This window comes from Lissotriton vulgaris, chromosome 4_1 (assembly GCF_964263255.1).
Source record: "Lissotriton vulgaris chromosome 4_1, aLisVul1.2, whole genome shotgun sequence".
NCBI classification, from domain to species: Eukaryota; Metazoa; Chordata; class Amphibia; order Caudata; family Salamandridae; genus Lissotriton; species Lissotriton vulgaris.
The window spans coordinates 380448062-380472075 of NC_141691.1; the positions used below are offsets into that span (position 1 = coordinate 380448062).

Genomic DNA, 24014 nt, shown 5'->3' on the forward strand with positions numbered 1-24014 from the left:
CTCTTATACCTACCATCTCTACATAGTATTGAAAAAAGTGCTCCTGAGTCTGTTTGGTTGCAGCACACCCCGTTTTACAGCGGGACAGGAAGATTCCGATGAGGAAGCCTATCACCAAGGAAAATGTAAGTGGGTGAGGATTATTTAAGGAAAACTCTGCTTTCCATACGTAAGGGTGGAATAATGATCCAATCTTTACAGTTGGACTCTTTTTGTTAGATTATAAGTAGATATAGGAGGCTGAGTCCTCTGTTCCCTTACCTCGGTCTCCCCTCTTTTGACGTCTATTACATTTATCCACAGAATGGATAAAATCCTTGCTACATCAGTCCATTTTCTTAATAAGTTACTATTAATAGCAGGTCACATGCCAAACATCTCTGGGTTTAAACATCCAAAAGCATGACACAAGGCTTTCCACATACAAACAAAATCCATAGCTAGAATGTGTCCCATTGCTCTGTGGAATACCTTCAGAAAATCCTATTTTTTTTGCCCAACAGCACTTTACGCTTGGGGTTTTGAGCCGACAGTTGCAAAGTCAACACCAAAACTTCAACTCACAGAATATGTGATGTCTATTAAAAGGCCAGGACTGGCAAGGTGAGACATTTGCCATGGGGACACTTGGCAGCTATAAATGTCCAGACAGCAGCACCACCTTAATGTAGTACGTTAAAGAAAGCAGAAAAGCAGGAGAGATCAAGCTTAAAGCATCATGTTTTAGGTGCCTTAAAATGCAAAGCTGCAAATTAATCTGGTGTAATTCAAATACTAAAGGCTCTGTGCCATTGCTAGCAGGGGGTAGCACTAAGGGTAATTTAGTGACTTTAAGGGTTCACCCTGATAAGGGATGTGATTATTTCTTGAAGTGGGTAGTTAGCAATCCAAAATAATTCTCTTAATAATAAAAGGATCTTTTAACCTGCACTTCTTGATGCAAATCAAACGGGTGTTCCTCCGTCAGCCACATTGATGGGGTAGAAAGTGAGGTGGAGTAGAAAGCGATAGGAGGGAGTAGCTCAGCTTGACACACTGGAGTATCAATGCGTCCGAATTGTTGTCTTGCCTTGGACGAAATTTCTGTTCCTGCCTTGTACAAGGTGGGTGTGTTTAGAAACTGAACACTAAGCAGTTTTGCGTCTGTGATTGCCAGAGAGACACACACAGGAGTGAGTAGCACCTTGTCCATGATGCCCTAAAAGCGGTCTGTGAGTGCCACTGAGATGCTGTTGTGCAGACAGTGGGGTCTGGTGTTGGTGGCTATGAAAACCCCTAGCATAGCCTCAAAAGGGACCAAAATCCTTAAGAAATTTTGCGGCGGGAGCAGACCAGCCCCAGGGAAAGCACTATGGCATGGCTCACTTCAAATTGTTTCATAGCCAAAACTGCTTTCTCACCCCATAAAAAAAAATCAAGAGCATTTAAAAGGCATGCAAACTTGCATTTCCACCTTCACTCAGATGGCATGGTAGCCTTTAAAAGCAGTAATATAATTTATTTCAAAATGCTGAGAAAAAAAATGAGGTCTATTTAATACGTAGCGAATATGCTCAGCATTATGGGCCCATAACTTCCATTGCTTCCTATATTCTGCAGAAGGCCAAACCAGATTTTCCAGAGAATTTTGTGAAAGTAAACATTCAGATAAATTATAAAAATGTATAAATACTATTAATAGTCAAAATGATTTTCTTCATAGTAGGCTATGTATGATATTTATGAATGATTGTAAAGGTTACGGACAATTTCAAGACATGATCCTGGAGCGGACTGCAAACGAGGAAAGGCGGTGGAAGTAGCACTCCTTGATTTTATCTTCCCAAATAAAATGTGTAACAGAGTTACGGAAAAGATCTCAAAGACTGTACTAATGACTTATTTCAAAACAATTACGGAGTCAATCATGTACAAGGTTTGAAAATAATCAATCAATCAAAGCATTTGTATAGCGCACTACTCACCCGGAGGGTCTCAAGGTGCTAGGGGAGGGGGGGTCCGCTACTGCTCGAACAGCCAGGTCTTGAGCTGCTTCCTGAAGGCGAGGTGGTCCTGGGTCAGGCGGAGGTGGGTCGGGAGGGAGTTCCAAGTCTTGGCGGCGAGGTAGGAGAAGGATCTTCCCCCTGTGGTGGCTCTTCGGATGCGGGGGGCGGCCAAGAGGGCGTGGCCGGTCGATCGAAGCTGGCATTTGGGAGCGTAGAAGTAGAGGCGGCTGTTGAGGTATCCTGGGCCTTGGTTGTGCAGGGCTTTGTGTGCGTGGGTGAGGAGACGGAAGGTGATTCTCTTGTTGACCGGGAGCCAGTGCAGGTCTCTCAGGTGTCCGGAGATGTGGTGGTGGCGGGGATGTCCAGGATGAGTCGTGCTGAGGCGTTCTGGATCCGCTGGAGTCTCTTCTGGAGTTTGGCGGTGGTTCCGGCGTAGAGGGAGTTCCTGTAGTCCAGTCGGCTGGTGACGAGGGCCTGGGTGACCGTCTTCCTGGTTTCGGTGGGGATCCATCGGAAGATCTTGCGTAGCATGCGTAGGATGTTGAAGCACGACGAGGAGACGGCGTAGACTTGCTGGTCATGGAGAGGGAGGAGTCCAGGATGAAGCCCAGGTTGCGGGAGTGGTCTGTTGGTTTGGGTGCGCTGCCTAGGGCGGGGGGCCACCAGGAGTTGTCCCAGGCGGAGGGTGAGGATCCCAGGATGAGGACTTCAGTCTTGTCCGCGTTCAGTTTCAGGCGGCTGTCCTTCATCCATTCGGCTACCTCCTTCATCCCTTCATGTAGGTTGGCTCTGGCGGTGGCGGGGTCGTTGGTGAGGGAGAGGATCAGCTGGGTGTCGTCGGCGTAGGAGATGATGTTGAGGTTGTGCTGGCGTGCGATGGCTGCGAGGGGGCTCATGTAGACGTTGAATAGGGTTGGGCTGAGCGAGGAGCCTTGAGGAACGCCGCAGATGACTTCGGTAGCTTCTGATCTGAACGGGGGAAGTCAGACTATCTGTGTCCTTCCGGCGAGGAAGGAGATGGTCCACTCCAGTGCCTTCTCCTGGACTCCGACGTTGCTGAGGCGCTGTACTAGGGTACGGTGGCAGACAGTGTCAAAGGCCACGGAGAGGTGTAGGAGGATGAGGGCCGCTGTTTCTCCGTTGTCGAGCAGGGCTCTGATGTCATCGGTTGCTGCGATCAGGGTGGTCTCGGTGCTGTGGTTGGCCCGGAAGCCAGACTGCGAGAGGTTGAGGGATCCGTTTGTCTCGAGGAAGGCGGCCAGCTGCTTGTTGACGGTCTTTTCGATGACTTTTGCGGGAAACGGGAGCAGCGAGATGGGTCGGTAGTTCTTGAGGTCGGTGGGGTCGGCTGACGGCTTCTTTAGTAGGGCGCTGAGTTCGGTGTGCTTCCAACTCTCCGGGAAGGAAGTGGTGTCGAAGGAGGTGTTGATGATGTCCCGCAGGTGGGGCGCAATGACAGCGTCGGCCTTGTTGAAGACGAGGTGAGGGCAAGGGTCGGTCGGAGATCCGGAGTGGATGGAGTTCATTGTGCGGACGGTGTCTTCGGTGCTGATCAGGGTCCAGGCGCGGAGGGTGGTGGTGGTGGGGGGCGGTGGTTCGGTCGTGGCGTGCGTCGGTTGAGTGCTGAAGCTGTTGTGTATGTCCGCGATCTTGTTGTGGAAGTAGGCGGCGAGGGAGTTGCAGAGGTCTTGCGAAGGGGTGATGTCGTTGTTTCCGGCGTTGGGGTTGGAGAGCTCTTTAACGATGTTGAAGAGTTCCTTGCTGTTGTTTGCGTTGTTGTCCAGTCGTTCCTTGAATGCAGTTTTCTTGGTGGCGTGGATCAGTTGGTGGTGTTTTTGGGTGGCGAGCTTGAGGGCAGTCATGTTGTCCGGAGTTAGGTCTCTGCGCCAGGCTTTCTCCAGGGCTCTGCAGTTCCTCTTGGAGCTCTTGAGTTCGTCGGTGAACCATGGGGCTTTCTTGCTGCCGGGTCTGGTAGGCGGGGTCCTCAGAGGGGCGAGGTCGTCTGCGCAGTCGCTGATCCACTTCGTGAGGTTGGTGGCCGCTTGGCTGGGGTTCGTTGCGCTGGTAGGTGGGTTCTTGCTCAGGGAGGTCGCGAGCTGGTCGGCAGTGATCTTGTTCCAGCTTCTGGGAGCAACCTGTTGCTGTTGGTGGTGGATCGTGGTCCTTTTGAAGCTGAAGTGGACGCAGCTGTGGTCCGTCCAGTGGAGTCTGGTGGCGTGGCTGAAGGCGATGTCCTTGCTGGATGAGAAGACGGGGTCGATTGTGTGTCCGGCGTTGTGGGTGGGGGTGGTCATTGGAGATACTCTTCTCTGTATTGTAAGCTGATAAAAGTTCAAATTCCCAATCTTCAAACATAAATGATACTTACTCTGTAACATTACATACTCTCAAATATCAGTCTCAGAATGAGTTGTCACATTATTATATTCCCAATGTTAGCAGGGCCTTGATACAAACAGATGTCATGAGGCATGAGCTAAATAGTCATTCTTTACTATACAAAGTCTATTTAAAAGCCTGAAGACAGAGGATTGCTCTCAAATGTCAGCAGAAGTGGGAAAATTCAAGCTGAACAGCAGTAATCCACCTGATAAGTTAAAATGAGCATTGGAGACAGAGCTGTATAAAGCTGGATTGGCTTATTAAACCGCAGCCATGAAACTAAGGTCAGAGATATTTAACATTTCATTGACAAATCAATCTTACTGGCTGATACTTACCAACATTCAATGGTTTTCCATAGTTTACTGGGAGTTCAGGGGGTCTACCTCTGTGTAAAGCTGCAAAGGAAGACCCCTTCCACAGTGGATGTCTACGATCTGCATGAAAAATAGAACAAACCATGTTCAATGAGAAGTGCTAACATGAGACACACTTCTAAAGCTACACACAGCACAAATGTAAGTACAATTCTTCAGGAGTCTTGCACTCAGGATTATTTTTAACACTCTTACCTCAGATATATATAAAGAACAAAATAGCAAATGTAATCAAGCATGTCCAACAACAAAATGCTAGTACTTAATGTCCAATTTCCAAGAGTTAAAATTAGATTCACACATCACTTCAACTGAACAATCAAAACACAGACAAGTCACATGCATCCTTTAAAAAAAAAAATCACTGCCGCTGAATTAAATGTAGTTGCTGTGTGTCTTCTGATAATACTTTGCTTGACAACTGTATTAGATAGTACTAAACAGCTTATCCAACAACAATCTATTTCAATAAGACATATGTAAACAAAGTAAACCAAAATCACAAAATAATACAAATTATCCGGTTAGTTACTTAGCAAAATATATCAGATTGTCACAGTTTGCGTGTCCTTAGCCTCAATAATAAATCAACAGAGTCAGGGCGGGATATGATGTACCCCTAACCTACAAGATCAAAAAGGTAAAAAACTAAATTTTGGGACCTTGGGTAAGTGCAAAGTAGTCATAAAGTAGAAGGTGGGTTGTGGGAAGGATAGATACAAAATGGAATGTTTGAAATTAGGAGAGACAGAGGAAAGTAGCCTCCAACTGTTCATTATAATACAATTATTCACAAAGATGTTTCATGGCCATACAGAGTTGCCATTAAAATGTCACATAACGCCAATGTGACTGGGAATTCCATTCTAATATACAGTTGGTGCTCCCCTTTACTTTGGATCTCTCCCGCTTCTTTATCAACCTATCAAATAATTTTGCGCTCTAACAATGGTCTTTCCGTTTATTTTATCACAAATATAGAAGCTTTTAATTCCAACGTATTTAATATTGTATGGTGCATGAAACTGGGTTTTCGTTGCAGTAACCCCCCCCTCTCTTTTTGTCATGTTTTTGATTTAACGTTGACTAAAGGGTAATGGGTTCCTGCTAACCACGACCCCAGTACCAGTGTTCTTTCCCAAAATTGTACAACTGTTCCCTCAATTGGCAATGCCTTTAGCATCCTCTCCAAGTCCCTAGTTAATGGTACCCCTGGCATCTAGGGCTTGTGGTACTAAAGAGGGTCCCCTAAGGGCTGGAGCCTGAATTGTGCCACCCTATGAGACCTTTCACAAAACTCATGCAGGGATTTCATCACCGGCTGCATGTTTTGGAGCAGACAGAATTGAAAACATGACATGAAACACATCCCTGTGTGGCATGTCCCTTAACACTGCATGTAGTACTTGTAAGTCACCCCTACAGCAGGCCTTGCAGTACTACGGGAAGGTGCTTAATACCTCATGTGAAAGCATACCCTACTGAGCAGATATGCCCCTGTGCTGGTCAGTGCCATTACTGACAGTGCAAGTAAACAGGCTAGCCATTTTAGAACATGTGTTGGACACTGGTGAAAATGAGTTCCCCAGCTACATGATGGCTTCACTGAAGATAAGGAAGTTTGGTGTCGAACATCTCGTATTAATAAATCCACACTGATTACAGTGTTGGATTTATTAATGCATGCACTCAGAGGGCACCTTAGAGGTGCCGCCTCAAAACCTACCAGCCTCTGGTGTGTTGGCTGACAGGACTCTTCCAGCCTGCCACACAAGAAAGATTTCTGGCCTCCTGGGAAGAGTGCCTTTGCTCTCAGGAGGTCAGATACACAGCCTACACAGGAAGAGGACATCATACCCGCTTCCACAAGATGACCTGCTGATTAGTCTTCCTAGGCCGGCAATCTTCAAAGAGCTGACGTCTTTGAAATGGGAATTTGTCTACTCTCACAGAAGAGAAAGCCTTTGGCACCTGGACAGGGGGAAAATTTAGCTAGTCAGGTAGGTGTGCCACCCTCAGGCTAGTACCACTCCTAAGGTGGGCTAAACTAAGGTGCACACAACTTTTCAGAAGTAGCCCATCTTTGTGATGGCATACTTAGGAAATCTGGAACATGGTTATGCCCATTTCCCACAGGAAGAGGGCATATAGGGGCCGTACCTACCCCCAAGGGTCAGTAGCCCACTGGCTACTACCATACACTCCCAGAGCACCCCTAAATTCAGTATTTATGGGAGGCCATGGCACCAGAACAATAGATGCTGCTGACTTGAAATATGAAGGATGTGAAGCATTGCATCCTGCAGAAACTGAAGTTCAAGCAACTAACTTGGCGCCAACCCTGCCTGCCTTCGCCAACTGCACCAAAAGTCAACTTTCCTGCAACTGCTGGGTCCCCAAAGCCCAGAAGACATGCCAGCCCTTCACCCCGCATCCTGCAGGCATCCTAAGACCTCTGGAAGGACTATGTGAACACAGAAACCAGAAGCCTGAAGACACCAATGCACCAGTCGCTCCAAGCCCAAGTTGAAGTGGGACAGCGGTGTCATCATGGTCCCTCAACCTTCCAGAGACCGAATGCAGTATGGTGCCACCTTTCGTAGACTCCCCGACATCGCATGCAGCATCTGGACGAAGGCCCCCTTTACAGCGGCTGCTCCCGGTAAGAGAAACCTAAAACCTAGAGACATCTCTGCACTCCTCACCCATGGGCCCAGGAGAATAAGACCAAAGGCGTCTCTACATCCCCATGGATTTGGAGGCCTGAGCCCCCTTCGTGGTTCAGCCTAACTAGTATCCCAGGTCAAGCCTGCAGCTTCTTTACACGAAGACTAATCCCCATAGTGTAATATTGGGCACCAGACACTGTTTTACACCTCTGCACCCAGCCAACCAAGTGTCGCTGGGGGTGTTCTGCTGGTGCTGCCTTGGACCTTGCCCACCATTCAGATTAACTCCTGGAGATTGGTCTCATAAGTTGCTGTAATATCACTGAATGCCACACTGATTTCTCTATAACAGGATAACATTGCAGCGTCCAGAAATTGCACTGTGTCGACTTTTTGAACTCTCTATTAAAACAAGCATTTGCAATGCAATAGGTCTCGCATTATTAAAGTTAGAGCTATTGGCATTGTAAATGGCAATGCCCGAGCCAGAAATGTCCACTTGTGCAGGCTTCTGTTTGGTTGGTATATTATATGCGGCAAGTTGTGAAAGCCTATGCACATCATATGGGCAGCTGATATTTGCAGACTACCACATCCCTTTGGCTAATTCATATTAAATAGCCAGCTGATATTAGCCCAGTGCTTCAAACCTTTGACAAATGCATTTTTTGTGGACAATGAATGCCCAGTAGTGCAGGCCTCCGGGATAGGCAAGTGATGTGATCAGGGAACATTCGTCCAAATTTTAAATGTGTTTACATCTAATATTGAAGGATTATGACTCATGTTTCCAACATTTAACACAGCAGCAGCATAGTAATATTGATGCAAATAATCTCTGTGATGTTTGAGAGGTACCGTTTTGGTCTAAAAGAAACTTTTTTATAGAAGTTACATGAAATATAAAAACAGCATGTCTCTCCAAAATGTCCATTATAGACTCTCAGATATCACCCACATTAAAAAGGAAAAACAGTATTTAAAACAATCTGTTTAAAAAACGAATTAGTCAAGTTAATCAGGGCAATACTCAGCTGCAGAACAGAGCTAGCTTTATAAGGAGGCCTCCTGAACGGCTCTTTGCCCATGCCTTAACATGTCTCCACTGCTGGGTAGGCCAAAGGTTTGTGACTCTCCAGGTGTAGTGCTGCTAAAAGATCTTCAACAACATGTGCACCAGAAAGGGTACCTGAAAGTACAACTAATGTAAGAGGATACACAGATGTGTACTGCAAAATTTTTGACCCTTTCCAAATCAGACACAAAGGCGATCTATAACAAGCAGTGCATGCGTGCTGCTGCTAGGCTCAACCTAAAAGGGTAAGTTACTGCAAAAGTGTAGTTTGTGAATACTGAAAAGTAGTAAACTTAATTAAAAAATGTAAACTCCCTCAAAATGTAGCTTGTGAATCCGGCAGCTAATACCTTGTTCAGTGCACCTAAGTATGTGTCTTGCATGTGTTATATTATACAAGTGAAAAACTTATAATCAAGTGTGAATGTGAGAGGTTCCAAAGCTTTTGACCCAAAAGTGGACAACACTACACAAAAGAACCAGTTGTTGTTGAATGGTTGCACAGATTGATGCTGTGGTGGCGCTGACTGATATTGTGGTGGCGACGAGTGATGCTGTGGCGGCGTATAGTGATGTTGTGGTGCCCCGGAGTGTTGCTGTGGTGGAGCTGAGTGATGCTATGGTGATGCGATAGATAGATAGAGTGAGGGAGATAGATAGAGGGAGGGCGACAGATATATAGAGTGTTATGTGGCATTGAGTGGTATTTGGAGTGTATGTTCCATTGCAGAGTGTTATGTGGCATTGAGTGGTATTTGGAGTGTATGTTCCATTGCAGAGTGTGTGAGGGTGCAGTGTGTGTGAGGGTGCAGAGTGTGTGAGGGTGCAGAGTGTGTGAGGGTGCAGAGTGTGTGAGGGTGCAGAGTGTGTGAGGGTGCAGAGTGTGTGAGGGTGCAGAGTGTGTGAGGGTGCAGAGTGTGAGGGTGCAGGGTGTGAGGGTGCAGGGTGTGAGGGTGCAGGGTGTGAGGGTGCAGGGTGTGAGGGTGCGAGGGTGCGCAGGATGCGAGGGTGCGTAGGGTGTGAGGGTGCGCAGGGTGTGAGGGTGCGCAGGGTGTGAGGGTGCGCAGGGTGTGAGGGTGCGCAGTGTGTGAGGGTGCGCAGTGTGTGTGAGGGTGCGCAGTGTGTGTGAGGGTGCAGTGTGTGTGATGGTGCAGTGCAGTGTGTGAGGGTGCAGTGTGTGTGATGCTGCCGTGTGTGCAGTGTGTGAGGGTGCAGTGTGTGCAGTGTGTGAGGGTGCAGTGTGTGAGGGTGCAGTGTGTGTGAGGGTGCAGTGTGTGAGGGTGCGCAGTGTGTGTGAGGGTGCGCAGTGTGTGTGAGGGTGCAGTGTGTGTGAGGGTGCAGTGCAGTGTGTGAGGGTGCAGTGTGTGTGATGCTGCCATGTGTGGTGTGCAGTGTGTGTGATGGTGCAGTGCAGTGTGTGAGGGTGCAGTGTGTGTGATGCTGCCGTGTGTGCAGTGTGTGAGGGTGCAGTGTGTGTGAGGGTGCAGTGTGTGTGAGGGTGCAGTGTGTGAGGGTGCAGTGTGTGAGGGTGCAATGTAGGCAGTGTGTGTGAGGGTGAAGTGTGTGTGAGGGTGCAGTGTGTGTGAGGGTGAGTGTGTGTGAGGGTGCAGTGTGTGTGAGGGTGCAGTGTGTGCAAGGGTGCAGTGTGTGTGAGGGTGCAGTGTGTGTGAGGAGCTATGACAGAAGAGAATAAAGGATCTAAAGATGATTTGCAAACTGTGAAATGTTGCTGAATAGTAAGCAACGTTGTGAATAATATTGTTTGCTAGTCATCCTTGGGTACCAGAGTACTTCACTTGAGGCAGAGGTATTATCTTTAGACTACGGGTGTGGGTGCCGCTTGAACTAGAAACAGGGCCAGCTTTAGCAGTGGTGCTGCCCAGTGTGTGTGATGCAGTGTAACAGGATAACATTGCAGCGTCCAGAAATTGCACTGTGTCGACTTTTTGAACTCTCTATTAAAACAAGCATTTGCAATGCAATAGGTCTCGCATTATTAAAGTTAGAGCTATTGGCATTGTAAATGGCAATGCCCGAGCCAGAAATGTCCACTTGTGCAGGCTTCTGTTTGGTTGGTATATTATATGCGGCAAGTTGTGAAAGCCTATGCACATCATATGGGCAGCTGATATTTGCAGACTACCACATCCCTTTGGCTAATTCATATTAAATAGCCAGCTGATATTAGCCCAGTGCTTCAAACCTTTGACAAATGCATTTTTTGTGGACAATGAATGCCCAGTAGTGCAGGCCTCCGGGATAGGCAAGTGATGTGATCAGGGAACATTCGTCCAAATTTTAAATGTGTTTACATCTAATATTGAAGGATTATGACTCATGTTTCCAACATTTAACACAGCAGCAGCATAGTAATATTGATGCAAATAATCTCTGTGATGTTTGAGAGGTACCGTTTTGGTCTAAAAGAAACTTTTTTATAGAAGTTACATGAAATATAAAAACAGCATGTCTCTCCAAAATGTCCATTATAGACTCTCAGATATCACCCACATTAAAAAGGAAAAACAGTATTTAAAACAATCTGTTTAAAAAACGAATTAGTCAAGTTAATCAGGGCAATACTCAGCTGCAGAACAGAGCTAGCTTTATAAGGAGGCCTCCTGAACGGCTCTTTGCCCATGCCTTAACATGTCTCCACTGCTGGGTAGGCCAAAGGTTTGTGACTCTCCAGGTGTAGTGCTGCTAAAAGATCTTCAACAACATGTGCACCAGAAAGGGTACCTGAAAGTACAACTAATGTAAGAGGATACACAGATGTGTACTGCAAAATTTTTGACCCTTTCCAAATCAGACACAAAGGCGATCTATAACAAGCAGTGCATGCGTGCTGCTGCTAGGCTCAACCTAAAAGGGTAAGTTACTGCAAAAGTGTAGTTTGTGAATACTGAAAAGTAGTAAACTTAATTAAAAAATGTAAACTCCCTCAAAATGTAGCTTGTGAATCCGGCAGCTAATACCTTGTTCAGTGCACCTAAGTATGTGTCTTGCATGTGTTATATTATACAAGTGAAAAACTTATAATCAAGTGTGAATGTGAGAGGTTCCAAAGCTTTTGACCCAAAAGTGGACAACACTACACAAAAGAACCAGTTGTTGTTGAATGGTTGCACAGATTGATGCTGTGGTGGCGCTGACTGATATTGTGGTGGCGACGAGTGATGCTGTGGCGGCGTATAGTGATGTTGTGGTGCCCCGGAGTGTTGCTGTGGTGGAGCTGAGTGATGCTATGGTGATGCGATAGATAGATAGAGTGAGGGAGATAGATAGAGGGAGGGCGACAGATATATAGAGTGTTATGTGGCATTGAGTGGTATTTGGAGTGTATGTTCCATTGCAGAGTGTTATGTGGCATTGAGTGGTATTTGGAGTGTATGTTCCATTGCAGAGTGTGTGAGGGTGCAGTGTGTGTGAGGGTGCAGAGTGTGTGAGGGTGCAGAGTGTGTGAGGGTGCAGAGTGTGTGAGGGTGCAGAGTGTGTGAGGGTGCAGAGTGTGTGAGGGTGCAGAGTGTGTGAGGGTGCAGAGTGTGAGGGTGCAGGGTGTGAGGGTGCAGGGTGTGAGGGTGCAGGGTGTGAGGGTGCAGGGTGTGAGGGTGCGAGGGTGCGCAGGATGCGAGGGTGCGTAGGGTGTGAGGGTGCGCAGGGTGTGAGGGTGCGCAGGGTGTGAGGGTGCGCAGGGTGTGAGGGTGCGCAGTGTGTGAGGGTGCGCAGTGTGTGTGAGGGTGCGCAGTGTGTGTGAGGGTGCAGTGTGTGTGATGGTGCAGTGCAGTGTGTGAGGGTGCAGTGTGTGTGATGCTGCCGTGTGTGCAGTGTGTGAGGGTGCAGTGTGTGCAGTGTGTGAGGGTGCAGTGTGTGAGGGTGCAGTGTGTGTGAGGGTGCAGTGTGTGAGGGTGCGCAGTGTGTGTGAGGGTGCGCAGTGTGTGTGAGGGTGCAGTGTGTGTGAGGGTGCAGTGCAGTGTGTGAGGGTGCAGTGTGTGTGATGCTGCCATGTGTGGTGTGCAGTGTGTGTGATGGTGCAGTGCAGTGTGTGAGGGTGCAGTGTGTGTGATGCTGCCGTGTGTGCAGTGTGTGAGGGTGCAGTGTGTGTGAGGGTGCAGTGTGTGTGAGGGTGCAGTGTGTGAGGGTGCAGTGTGTGAGGGTGCAATGTAGGCAGTGTGTGTGAGGGTGAAGTGTGTGTGAGGGTGCAGTGTGTGTGAGGGTGAGTGTGTGTGAGGGTGCAGTGTGTGTGAGGGTGCAGTGTGTGCAAGGGTGCAGTGTGTGTGAGGGTGCAGTGTGTGTGAGGAGCTATGACAGAAGAGAATAAAGGATCTAAAGATGATTTGCAAACTGTGAAATGTTGCTGAATAGTAAGCAACGTTGTGAATAATATTGTTTGCTAGTCATCCTTGGGTACCAGAGTACTTCACTTGAGGCAGAGGTATTATCTTTAGACTACGGGTGTGGGTGCCGCTTGAACTAGAAACAGGGCCAGCTTTAGCAGTGGTGCTGCCCAGTGTGTGTGATGCAGTGTGTGTGATGCTGCCGTGTGTGCAGTGTGTGAGGGTGCAGTGTGTGCAGTGTGTGTGAGGGTGCAGTGTGTGTGAGGGTGCAGTGTGTGTGAGGGTGCAGTGTGTGTGAGGGTGCAGTGTGTGCGAGGGTGCAGTGTGTGCAAGGGTGCAGTGTGTGCAAGGGTGCAGTGTGTGCAGTGTGTGTGAGGGTGCAGTGTGTGTGAGGAGCTATGACAGAAGAGAATCAAGGATCTAAAGATGATTTGCAAACTGTGAAATGTTGCTGAATAGTAAGCAACGTTGTGAATAATATTGATTGCTAGTCATCCTTGATACCAGAGTACTTCACTTGAGGCAGAGGTATTATCTTTAGACTACGGGTGTGGGTGCGGCTTGAACTAGAAACATGGCCAGCTTTAGCAGTGGTGCTTCTCAGTGCGACAAACTTTTTTGACACCCCCACGGCTCCGGTGCTTACCCGCCTCTTTAATTCCTTTGAGGGCCCGGGCTCCATCCCCCCGGATATGTTGGCTGCTGAGGTGGTAGTATTGCCCAAACCGGGTAAGAAACCCACGCATTGCTCTGCCTTCCGCCCGATTTCATTACTGAACCTAGACCTGAAGCTCTTCACTGGTATTCTTGCCGCGCGTCTTGGCCCCTGCTTGTGGGGATTTTGGAACCAGACCAATCGGGTTTTGTGTCCAATCGACAATGTAGTGACAACACGAAAAGGATACTGCACTTGATTGACAAGGCCCACTTTCAATCCTCGGACTCCACGCTACTTAGTATTGACGCTGAAAAAGCGTTTGACCGCGTGGAATGGCCTTACTTACAACGAGTCCTAAAGCGCTTCGGGTTAGGGGACAGATTTCAAGCTTGGATTGCTAGTTGTTACTGCCATCCCCAGGCCAAAGTACGACTAGGCGGTTTACGCTCAGACCCATTTGAGATCCAGCGCGGCACCAGACAGGGTGCCCTCTTTCCCCCTTTCTGTTTGCCCTATACATAGAACCTCTGTCACAGAAAGTCCGGGATAACCCCGACATTCACAGCATCACCTTTGGCCACGAACCCTACACGATCAGCCTCTACGCTGAGGATGTCATAGCAGCCCTTGACCACCCTGCCCGCTCTATACCCGCCTTTATGGAGGAACTTGACAAATTTGGTTCCGTTTCGGGACTCCGCATCAACAGAGGGAAATCCCTGATATTACCACTGGGAAAGAACGCGCAGTACAATGACCCCGCCATTACCGGGGGAAGTGGTCTTCAGCTCTCCACAAATATCCCATACCTGGGAATCACCCTTACCTCCTCGACGGACTCAACGGTCCTTACTAATTACAAATCCTTGACAACCCAGATCCGGACGGATCTCGCACGCTGGTCGAAACAACCTCTCTCTCTTTTAGGGAGGGTTGCGGCGGTGAAAATGTCCATTCTGCCTAGGATTCTCGATCTTTTTCAGACCCTCCCGGTCATGCCCCCTGTGGGCACCTTAAAGGACCTACAGGCTGATCTCCACAACTTCATCTGGAAAGGTCAGCGCGCACGTATCCATAAACAGCTAGCATTTAGGAGTATGGATGAGAGGGGCCTTGGCATCCCGAATCTGCTGTAATATTTTCAAGCCTCTCAGCTCCACTATTTGGAGGAGTGGTACAGGCCAGAATCGGAGAAAAGATGGCTCTTCCAGGATAGGGCCATGGCTCAAACCCCACTTTGGAGGATCCCATTCCTTACCAAACAACACCGGCCACGTTACCTATTGAAATCCCCTATTACCCGCACAACTTTGAAGGTCTGGGATAGTGTTGCCCTCAAGAGGGAACTGACGACCTTCCCGTCCCCATTCACTCCCATATTAGACAACCCGGAATATCCTCCGGGCAATGATCCACGTGCGTTCTCACAATGGCGCGGTACCGAGTGTCGCTGCACCGGAGATCTTTTTGACACACAAGGCTTTCTCCCCCTTTCCGAAATTAAACAAGGATACGGAATAGACAACCCCCACATCTTCCAATACTTTCAACTTCGACACTGGCTCAACAACCCTCCCACTGTTACACTGGTAGGGCGCCCAATGACGACCTTCGAGAAGTGGCTAATCACTAAGGACACAGACAAACATCTCATCTCAGAAATTTACAAGATGCTCACACCACCACCTAGTCCAGATAAGACACCGGGTCAGAGGCGCTGGGAGGCTGAGCTAGGGAGGATGCGGACTCCTAGAGAGTGGAGGTATGTGTATTACAGAGCCTCACACACCACACGCAATACGGCAGCCAGAGAGGCAGCGGTGAAACTAGCAATATATTGGCACCTCACCCGGTCCGCCTACACAAAGGAAATCCAGCGCGTAGCGCGCTGTGCTGGAGGGGTTGCGGGGAACAGGGCACACTGACCCATCTTCTCTGGGAATGCCCAGAACTCCGGAGTTACTGGGAGGCAATACTGGATGACATCAACTCCACCTTTGATACAGATATCCCAAGGTTCCCGGCCTATACTATTCTCGGCCTGCCCAACACACTCACCTTCCCACTAAAATCGATGAGGGGTCGTCAAATGGGGATCGCTATGCAAGGGCCACACAGCACATCTTATCATTGTGGGGCTCAACCACCAAGCCCACCCGCACGGGGTGGCTACATAAACTCTGGTTCACCCTTGGAATGGAACTCATACAAGCCACAATCACAAATTCTACCACCACTTTCCGTAAAATATGGCTTCCACTGCTGTCTCTTCTATCCAAGAATTCAATGAAGTCACTTGCCCTAGGTATCTTCGAGTTCTACGCCTCACTGATGTTCCACGCGACCCTCATTGAACACTTGGTCACTTACACCGGTCAACATTGGTCTACTGATAAACTTCATGCCGGTACTTGGCACACTGGATGGGGTGGGGGAGGGGGGATTGGTTTGCGGTTGGGGGGTGGGTTTGGTTGTCGATTTCCTTATTGTATCTTCTTGCAGCGGTCACTAGCTGCTTTCCTGACATCCATATTCCCTTTAGGCATTTAAACCTCCCTTGTCATCTCGTCCTGAGGGAAGACATGCTCGTCTGTCCCACCAGCTGTATATGCCTGATGCCTTTATATTGTATCAAGATGTCTATCATTGCTTTTGTTGAAAAAATTAATAAAACACATTTGAAATTAAAAAAAATTACTGGAAACATGTCATGGTTAGCTGGCTCAATAAGCGTTCTGCGGGTGAATTGACAAACAGGTTCCTCAATTTTAAATAGAACATCCTACAAGAGGAATTTTTAAATCTAATACAGCCGCCCCTTGCTAAAATATTATACCTAAAATTTAGGTATGGTATTTTACCAATTAATAGATTTGTCAGCAATTGGAATGGGGTTGATACTTCGCCCAGTTGCCCTGTTTGTGATCCAGAACTCGAATCAGAAACTCACTTTTTGTATTTCTGGCGGATGTATCAAGAAACAAGAAGAATATGGTTAAACTCCATTTGCCGGATTTTAGCAGCCACCTGCTTAAACGAGATCACTAGAATCCTGAAAAGTGACACCACAGAATACCTGGTCTTTGCTCTATCTAGATACTTGCTCTATGCATGGACCATAAGATGCAGTACAGCAAAAATCCTGAAAAAAACTAAATAGGCATGGCTGATGGATTCATAGTAAAAGGTAGACTGTGATAATATGTAGAAGGCATTGTGTATGCATTATAGTTGATGAAATTTTTCTTTTTTTTTTTCATTGTTACCATCTTTAACGTGACCAAACGAATTAGAGGGGTATTAGAATCTGTTCATAGGGTGTTCGGCATGTATAGGTCAATTGTTACTGCAACACGATATGGATGAATTTGTTATTAAACTTGTAAATATCTCATTTTAGCACAAATTTTATCCTTGGTTTTAAATAGTACTACTATTGCGTATGTTACTAAAATTTTATAATAACTTAACCCAGATCTCTGAGACAGTCAGCCCCGGTTTCCTTAACCAATCACTCTTTTCAAAATGTGTTTCCCTTTTCAATGAATTGTATACAATGTGCTTTTATGGTTTTAATGCAAAATCGAATAAAGATATTTACTACTAATACCTTACTCTTTATTTTTTGTAGTGTGGGCAAGCAGTAAGGCTTTATCAGAGGGTAGTCCTAAGCATTTATTGTGCACCTTACCTCCCCACCGGAGGGGTGGGGTTGGCAATGGTGGCAACACATCCCTTCTCACTTGGTTTTCCCGCTGATTCTCCCACCCAAAGTGGGGATCAGAACCGGTGGGGGCCAGTTGCTGGAAGAAGCATGTGACCGGGGTAGCTCACAAAGGCGCAAGCCTTTGATTCTTCCTCTTCTTGGACCCTGCCCATTCTGTGGAAGGAGGTTTTGGCACCCCTTACCAGGATTTTGCATTGTTTCAGACCCCCGAGAGCAGGAGGCTCAGGGGTTCTAGAAACATGTCTGGTGGTGGCAGCTGGTGAGCAGCCACTCAGCCAGGAAACTAGACTCAGCTCGCTTTTCATGGGGCATCTTTTTCATTACTTCCCACACTGGAATCAGTGTGGGTTTAATGTGCTGAGAATGTTGATACCAAACTTCCCAGTTTTCAGTAAAGCCATTATGGTGCTGTGTAGTTCGTAATGACAAGCTCAGAGCACCATATACTCTTAATGGCATTACTGCACTTACAATGTCTAAGCATTGGCTTAGGCACTGTATGGGGTACAGGGCTCATGCACCTGTACCCTCACCACAGGTATAGTGCATTCAGCTAGAAGGGTGGCTTACCGATGCCAGGGCAGTGGGGTTGTAGGCATGGCACACGTGTGTCATGTCGACTCTTCAATTTGTTCTGCACCAAAGCACGCAGCCTGCAATATGGGGTGGGGGGGTGTATACATAAATATACATCTACATATATCCTGATTTTCGCCTCTAGCACACAGGAATCGATTTTCCAAGAGACAAAGCGTACCCAAGGTCATGCTAAATATTTTTATTTTTGTTTCTCGCCCAACACCACCGCCATGACGCGTTTCGGTCCCTCTCCTAAATAAAATGTCCACACCAGCGGAGGCTTTGAAAAACCGGGAGGCACTGGCTGACGCTATGTTTGTGAACCTTCTGGCAGTGAGAACGCATAAGGAAACTACGGAGGATAATAACTCTTTTTTTGGAAAAACTGTTGAAAACTGAAACCACTAAATGGTGGGAGAAACGCTCGCTCGAAAAATATTTAGAAGTGGGCAGAGTCCCGAGGGGATTGAGGGTTCTCATAGCGCCATCTTTTGAGAACCCCAATCCCCTCATGTTGAAGGAATGGGCAACCAATAATCTGGAGGCTTCCAGGAACATGATATGTATACTAATTAAATATGCGGAGATTGACAGGAATGAGATTCTAAAACAAATTGCGGCACTAAACAGTGAATTGGATACACACAAGGACAAAGAATATATTAAAAAACATAGAGACGATATAGATACCAGATTGGCTAAACATCAAGAAACGATCAGCCTACGCAAACAATACAAATTCGCCCGAGATAAACAGGACTACGAGACGGGCAGAATTTTTACTTTTGCTCGAAAGTACGACACAATGAAAAGACAAGCGCTCATTCCTAAAACCGCTGTGCAAGCACCAAGTGAAGGACCTGAAGTAGGCCTTTCAGAGGCGGAAATAAGTTCAAATGCTAGCAGTGTGTGTTCAGATGACGAGCAGGCAGGGGTATCTACACGTGCACAGGTTCCAACTCACTTTGTGCCATCTGAGGAATTGTTTTTTTTTTTAAATCGAGGACAGGTTGAGAACATTGCGACCAAAAACCCAACAACAACGGAACAAAAACGAAAATGCAAAAATCACAAATGCAACGAAAGGAGGAAACACCGGAGGGAGAGGCTTCGCAAAGAGAGGCAAAAGCAAGAAATGGTAGAAATTTAGCAAGATATTTCTCATGGAGTGATACCAGACACTGACAATACACCTGAAGTGAATACCATCTCTGCTAATGATGAAATTGATAAAACAGTTGTAAATCTCTCGGATGTTGTTCCAAAGCTGAAACACAGTTGCTATCGCTTGGTCTCTCTTTTTGTCCTAAAAATTCTTACAACTATGTACAGACCAGAATTGATGTTTTTAAATTTATTCGTAAGCTAAAGTTAAAGAAACATTTCAAATTAACTCCTTGGACGCTCATGACGAGCTCAGCTCGTCATGATGTACACCTCCATACACTCATGACGAGCTGAGCTCGTCATGAACAATGGGATTTTAAAAATGTCAGCATTGACGATGAATGTCATAAGCATTGATGTGGTTAAATAATGTACAGGACCGAGCTAAAAACATCTTTAGTGAGTCTCAACCCTCATCTAAATTCCAAGTTTCCGACATTGGAGCCTTACAAATTGCTCATGAGTTGGCATTAGAGGAGGATCTTGGTGCCAGTTGGACTCAAGTCAGATGTGATAGAATGGGGGTTAACATCAATGCATCCTGCTAAACACCCTTTAAGGTACCATCCACCTTTATACCCCTTATGCCTAAGGATGCCATTGACACTTTCAATGATATGGTTGCAGAGGATCTGAAAGGATTGCAGATAAAAACATAGAGAAAGATCAAAAAAGCCAAATATATGGAGAGACAATATTTCATTTTGATGAAAAAATTGAGAAGCAATTCTAATTTGAAAATCAATAAAGCCGATAAGGGATGTTGTCATCTGGCCCAAAACTCAATATATGGAAGGAGCTCACCGTCACCTGGCAGATACATCTTGCTACAGGAAAGGAAATTTCAATGAGATCCGTAACCTCAAAGAGTCTGTGCACAAGGAATTAAACCGTTGGAAAAGAGAGGGATTACTAACTAAACAAGAACTGGCATTTTTAAAGAAAGACTTTCCGTTGATCCCAACTTTTTATCTCATTCCAAAAATACATAAACTCATATCTCCTGTACCGGGGCGACCCATCATTTCAGCCCAAGGTAGTCTCTTGGAGGCTATTTCCAAGTATGTGGATTATTTCCTCCAGAACTTTGTTGTTGAACTTCCTTCCTACATCAAGGACACAGGACATTTCCTCATGAAATTGAGGGAGGTTAAGTGGGAATCTGAGTATATTCTTATGTCTCTTGACAAAAGTACCCTATACACCAGTATAGAACATACAGATGGCCTTAATTCAGTTAGGCATTTCTTGAACCAACGCAATATGAGTTTTAAAAATCATAATGATATGCTGATAAAAATGATACAGTTATGCTTGATGAACAATTATTTTCTGTTCAACAATGAAGTTTATCAGCAGCAAAGGGCCATGGGGGCATGCTTTTCCCCAACCTATGCGTGTTTACACGTTGGGTGGTGGGAGGAGCATGTCCTCAGGCACACTCCTAGTTTTGCCAATAACATCATTCATTACTGGAGGTTCTTAGATGATATCTGTATGGTGTGGAAAGGGACAGAAAGTTCAGCCAGGGACTTTGTGGAAGTCGTGAATAATAATGCTTTGAACCTCAAATTCACCTCCCAAATAAGTACCACTAACATACAATTTTTAGATGTGGAGATCTATGTCATGGACAATGCCCTTGAAACTAGGCTACACAGGAAGAGCACAGCGGGCAATTCTATTTTGCACGCCACTAGTGCCCATCCGGGTCATTTAATATAAAGCATCCCCTACGGGGAATTTACCCGGATGCGCAGAATCTGTAGTTCCCAGCCAGATTTAGAAGTATGCCAGAATGAGGCTTTCAAAAGATTCTTGAAACGTGGCTACTCAATTAAAGAACTTATAGAAGCCAAAGAGAGAGCCAACAGTAAAAGCATAGAGGAATATCTGGCCAATCTAGCTGAGGGTGGCGATACAGATGGCACTGATACAGTGGTCAAGGAGGAAATGAAAATCAGCTTGACCTTCAACACAGAGGAACGCAAGATAAGGGGCATTTTAAAGAAACATGGGCCCATATTAAAAACCGACATTAGTCTAGCGCCCATGTTACCGGCAGAACCTTCCCTTGTTTTTAGGAGGGCACCTTCCATGAGGGACTCTCTGGTTAAAACTAGTCCAGAAGTTACGAGTAGCAAGATATGGGTTTCAAACAAAAAAGGCTTCCATAAGTGCATCTCATGTAGGGCTTGCAAATTCGGGGTTAACACCGCAGAATTTTGTTCAGCCTTTGACCCCACACCTACACCGATAAAGGAGTTATACACGTGCCGCACAGATTTTGCGGTATATGTATTAGAGTGCTCTTGTGGGTTAAAATACGTGGGTAGCACCAAATTACAGGTTTTCAATTGAATTCTGCAACATCTGAGAGCGATTGTTAATTCGGATGTCACATACCCAGACGCCCGTTATTTTGAATTGGTCCATGCTAAAAACCTGAATCACCTAAAATATTTTGTCATTGACGCTGTGCCCATAAATATACGGGGAGGGGATCGGGAAAAACACCTGAGGCAATTGGAAAGCCAGTACATCGTGCTTCTAGATACCAGGATCCCTAATGGATTAAATAGGGGGGAGGATCTTCAGGTCTTTCTCTAGAGATTTGCCTCTCACCCCTCCCTGTAATATCATGCATTTTGGATTTGAATATGTTCCAGCGTCAATTAACTTTGAGTCTGGGTGATCTCTATTGGCGCCATTTCATACCTAGGATCCATCATAGTAGAACTGGTACTATGTTCTCTTGTTTCAGTAGTTCAGTTTTTCCTTACCTTGTAAATATGAGGCCTTTGATTATAATTTGAGGAAATGCTTATAATCAGACAGTAAGCATGGGTTCTCTAAAGCCGGTTATAATTGTACCTTGAAAATTTCTTTCAATTTAATAGAACATAGGTATTTATAGTCACTAGGGCTAGAGTAAGGTTCCCATAATCAGCTTCTGTGCTTCAGTGTTTACATCTGTGTATATACATGAAATTTCAGCGCAAATTTTACCATGATAAATCATCTTGTGATGGTTGGTTGTATTTACCTTTTATTGAAAATCTGTAATATTGCGCAATCACTATGCACTTTAATTGTTTTAATGCACTTGCACTTCAATTTGGCATAAAGCACGGGCTTTTATTTTTTTTAAACTGACATAGATTGTAAACAAGGTTGACAATTATGACTTTATTATAAAGAGGGTACGAGGTTTACATGTCTGACTATGTTGTAGATGCGCTCACTTGAAATAGAAAATTTTATTTCATCATTATGATTTTATTAATGAGCATTCATATTATATTCAGTAATGATTACATCTACGACTTACAGTCGGCAATTTGAAAGTTGGAACCCATTATTATCATGTTAGATCTATTAACTATGTCATTGTTATATGGGTATTTTAACATCAATCAATTCTCGTTCTTTTTCCCTTTCATTACCTTGTAAATAGCATCGTATTTTTTCTATGTCAGTTATCCATATGTTTGATGTCAATCTTAATTAACACAGTATTTAAGCACTCCCATTTGTATTTTGATGCCATGTGATCAAGGCTGTTGTGAAACAGCCGAAACGCGTCATGCTGGTGGAGAGGAGAGAATAAACCACTTCATATCACGAATCTTGGTGTCTGAGAGATCTGTACCTGTGGTAAATTGCAGCGTTGAGGGCTGAATTAGCAGGAGATTGTTTATATATATATATATATATATATATAGCCTTGGGCTTGAGCTATTGTCCTGAAAGTAACTTCGATTTTGTCAAAACAAGAGTAGATGTGTATAAATTCATTAGAAAGTTAAAGTTAACTAAATATTTTGCCATCAAGAAACCTGTCATATCGGAACAAGGTAAAACTCCACATTTAAATCAGGAAAAGGTGGATCTTTCAGTAAGGGAAATTCCCTTACTAAGGACATTACGCAATTTGAGAACCGAAGAAACAAATGAAATGACCCCCAATACTCAAGATCTCCTACAAGAAGAAAATATCTCCGGAGGAAAGGGGGGCAATAGTCCTTTCAAAGCGCCATCAACATTCGTCCCAATAATGCCCAGGGACGCAGTGATGTCTTTCATGACAGGATAGTGGATGAATTGAAATCGCTCTATAAAAAAACGTGCACAAGTAAACCTAGAACTGGGAACAAAGAAAGACAATACCTTCAATTGATGGCCCAGCTAAAGAACAATGACTCAGTAGTAATAAACCGGGCGGATAAAGGGGGCAATATTGTCCTGTGGGACAAAAAAAATGAACAGAGAGGAAGGCTTTAGACACTTAAATGACATAGAATGTTATGAAATCTCCAATGGAGCTGCAGTTCACAAGGCAAATAAACTATACAAAAAAGACAAATAAATGGACACGGGAAGGTTTAATTACAAAGGAAGAGAATAAGTTCCTTTTAAACAATCACCCCAAATTGCCTACATTCTATCTAATCCCTAAAGTACACAAGGGAACAGATCCACTCCACTACAAGGGAGGCCTATTATTTCAGCCCAGAACAGTACTTTTGAAAATACATCCAAGTATGTGGACTTTTATTACAGGATTTTGTCAGGACACTGCCCTCCTTTATACTACATTCTAGAGACTTTTTAGCCCAGCTGAATGAAGTGAAATGGGAAAATGATTATTTACTAATAACTTTAGACATCAAATCGCTTTACACATGTATCAAGCACACTGATGGCCTGTTAGCAGTAGAGCATTATTTGAACCTACGCAACATAGAATATTATGGTCATAACAAAATGCTGATCAATATGATACATTGGTGTCTTCATAACAACAGGTTTTTATTTGATGGATCTATTTACAGGCAAAAACAAGGAGTGGCTATGGGGGCATGCTTCTCCCCCAGCTACGCATGTTTAAATGTGGGCTGGTGGGAGGAGCATGTCCTCAGGGGGGGGGGGGGGACAAAGCTTTGTATGACCAGCACATAGTACGTCTATGGAGATTCATAGACTATATATTCATTATCTGGAGAGGTACGGAGGTGGAGGCAATTGAGTTCATCAATGTGATCAACATTAATTCCT

The 24014-nt window shown here is 45.5% G+C and overlaps 1 protein-coding gene across 2 annotated transcripts in view; it reads right to left on the reverse strand.

Annotated features, from left to right (window-relative positions):
• The window catches only part of BRWD3 (bromodomain and WD repeat domain containing 3), a 1253402-nt gene that overhangs the window by 1175796 nt on the left and 53592 nt on the right, over positions 1-24014 (reverse strand). For both annotated transcript variants that reach the window (XM_086918755.1, XM_086918756.1), the window contains one exon: positions 4706-4804. In XM_086918755.1, coding sequence (XP_086774881.1) covers positions 4706-4804 — 99 coding nt within the window. The remainder of the gene's footprint in view (positions 1-4705; positions 4805-24014) is intronic.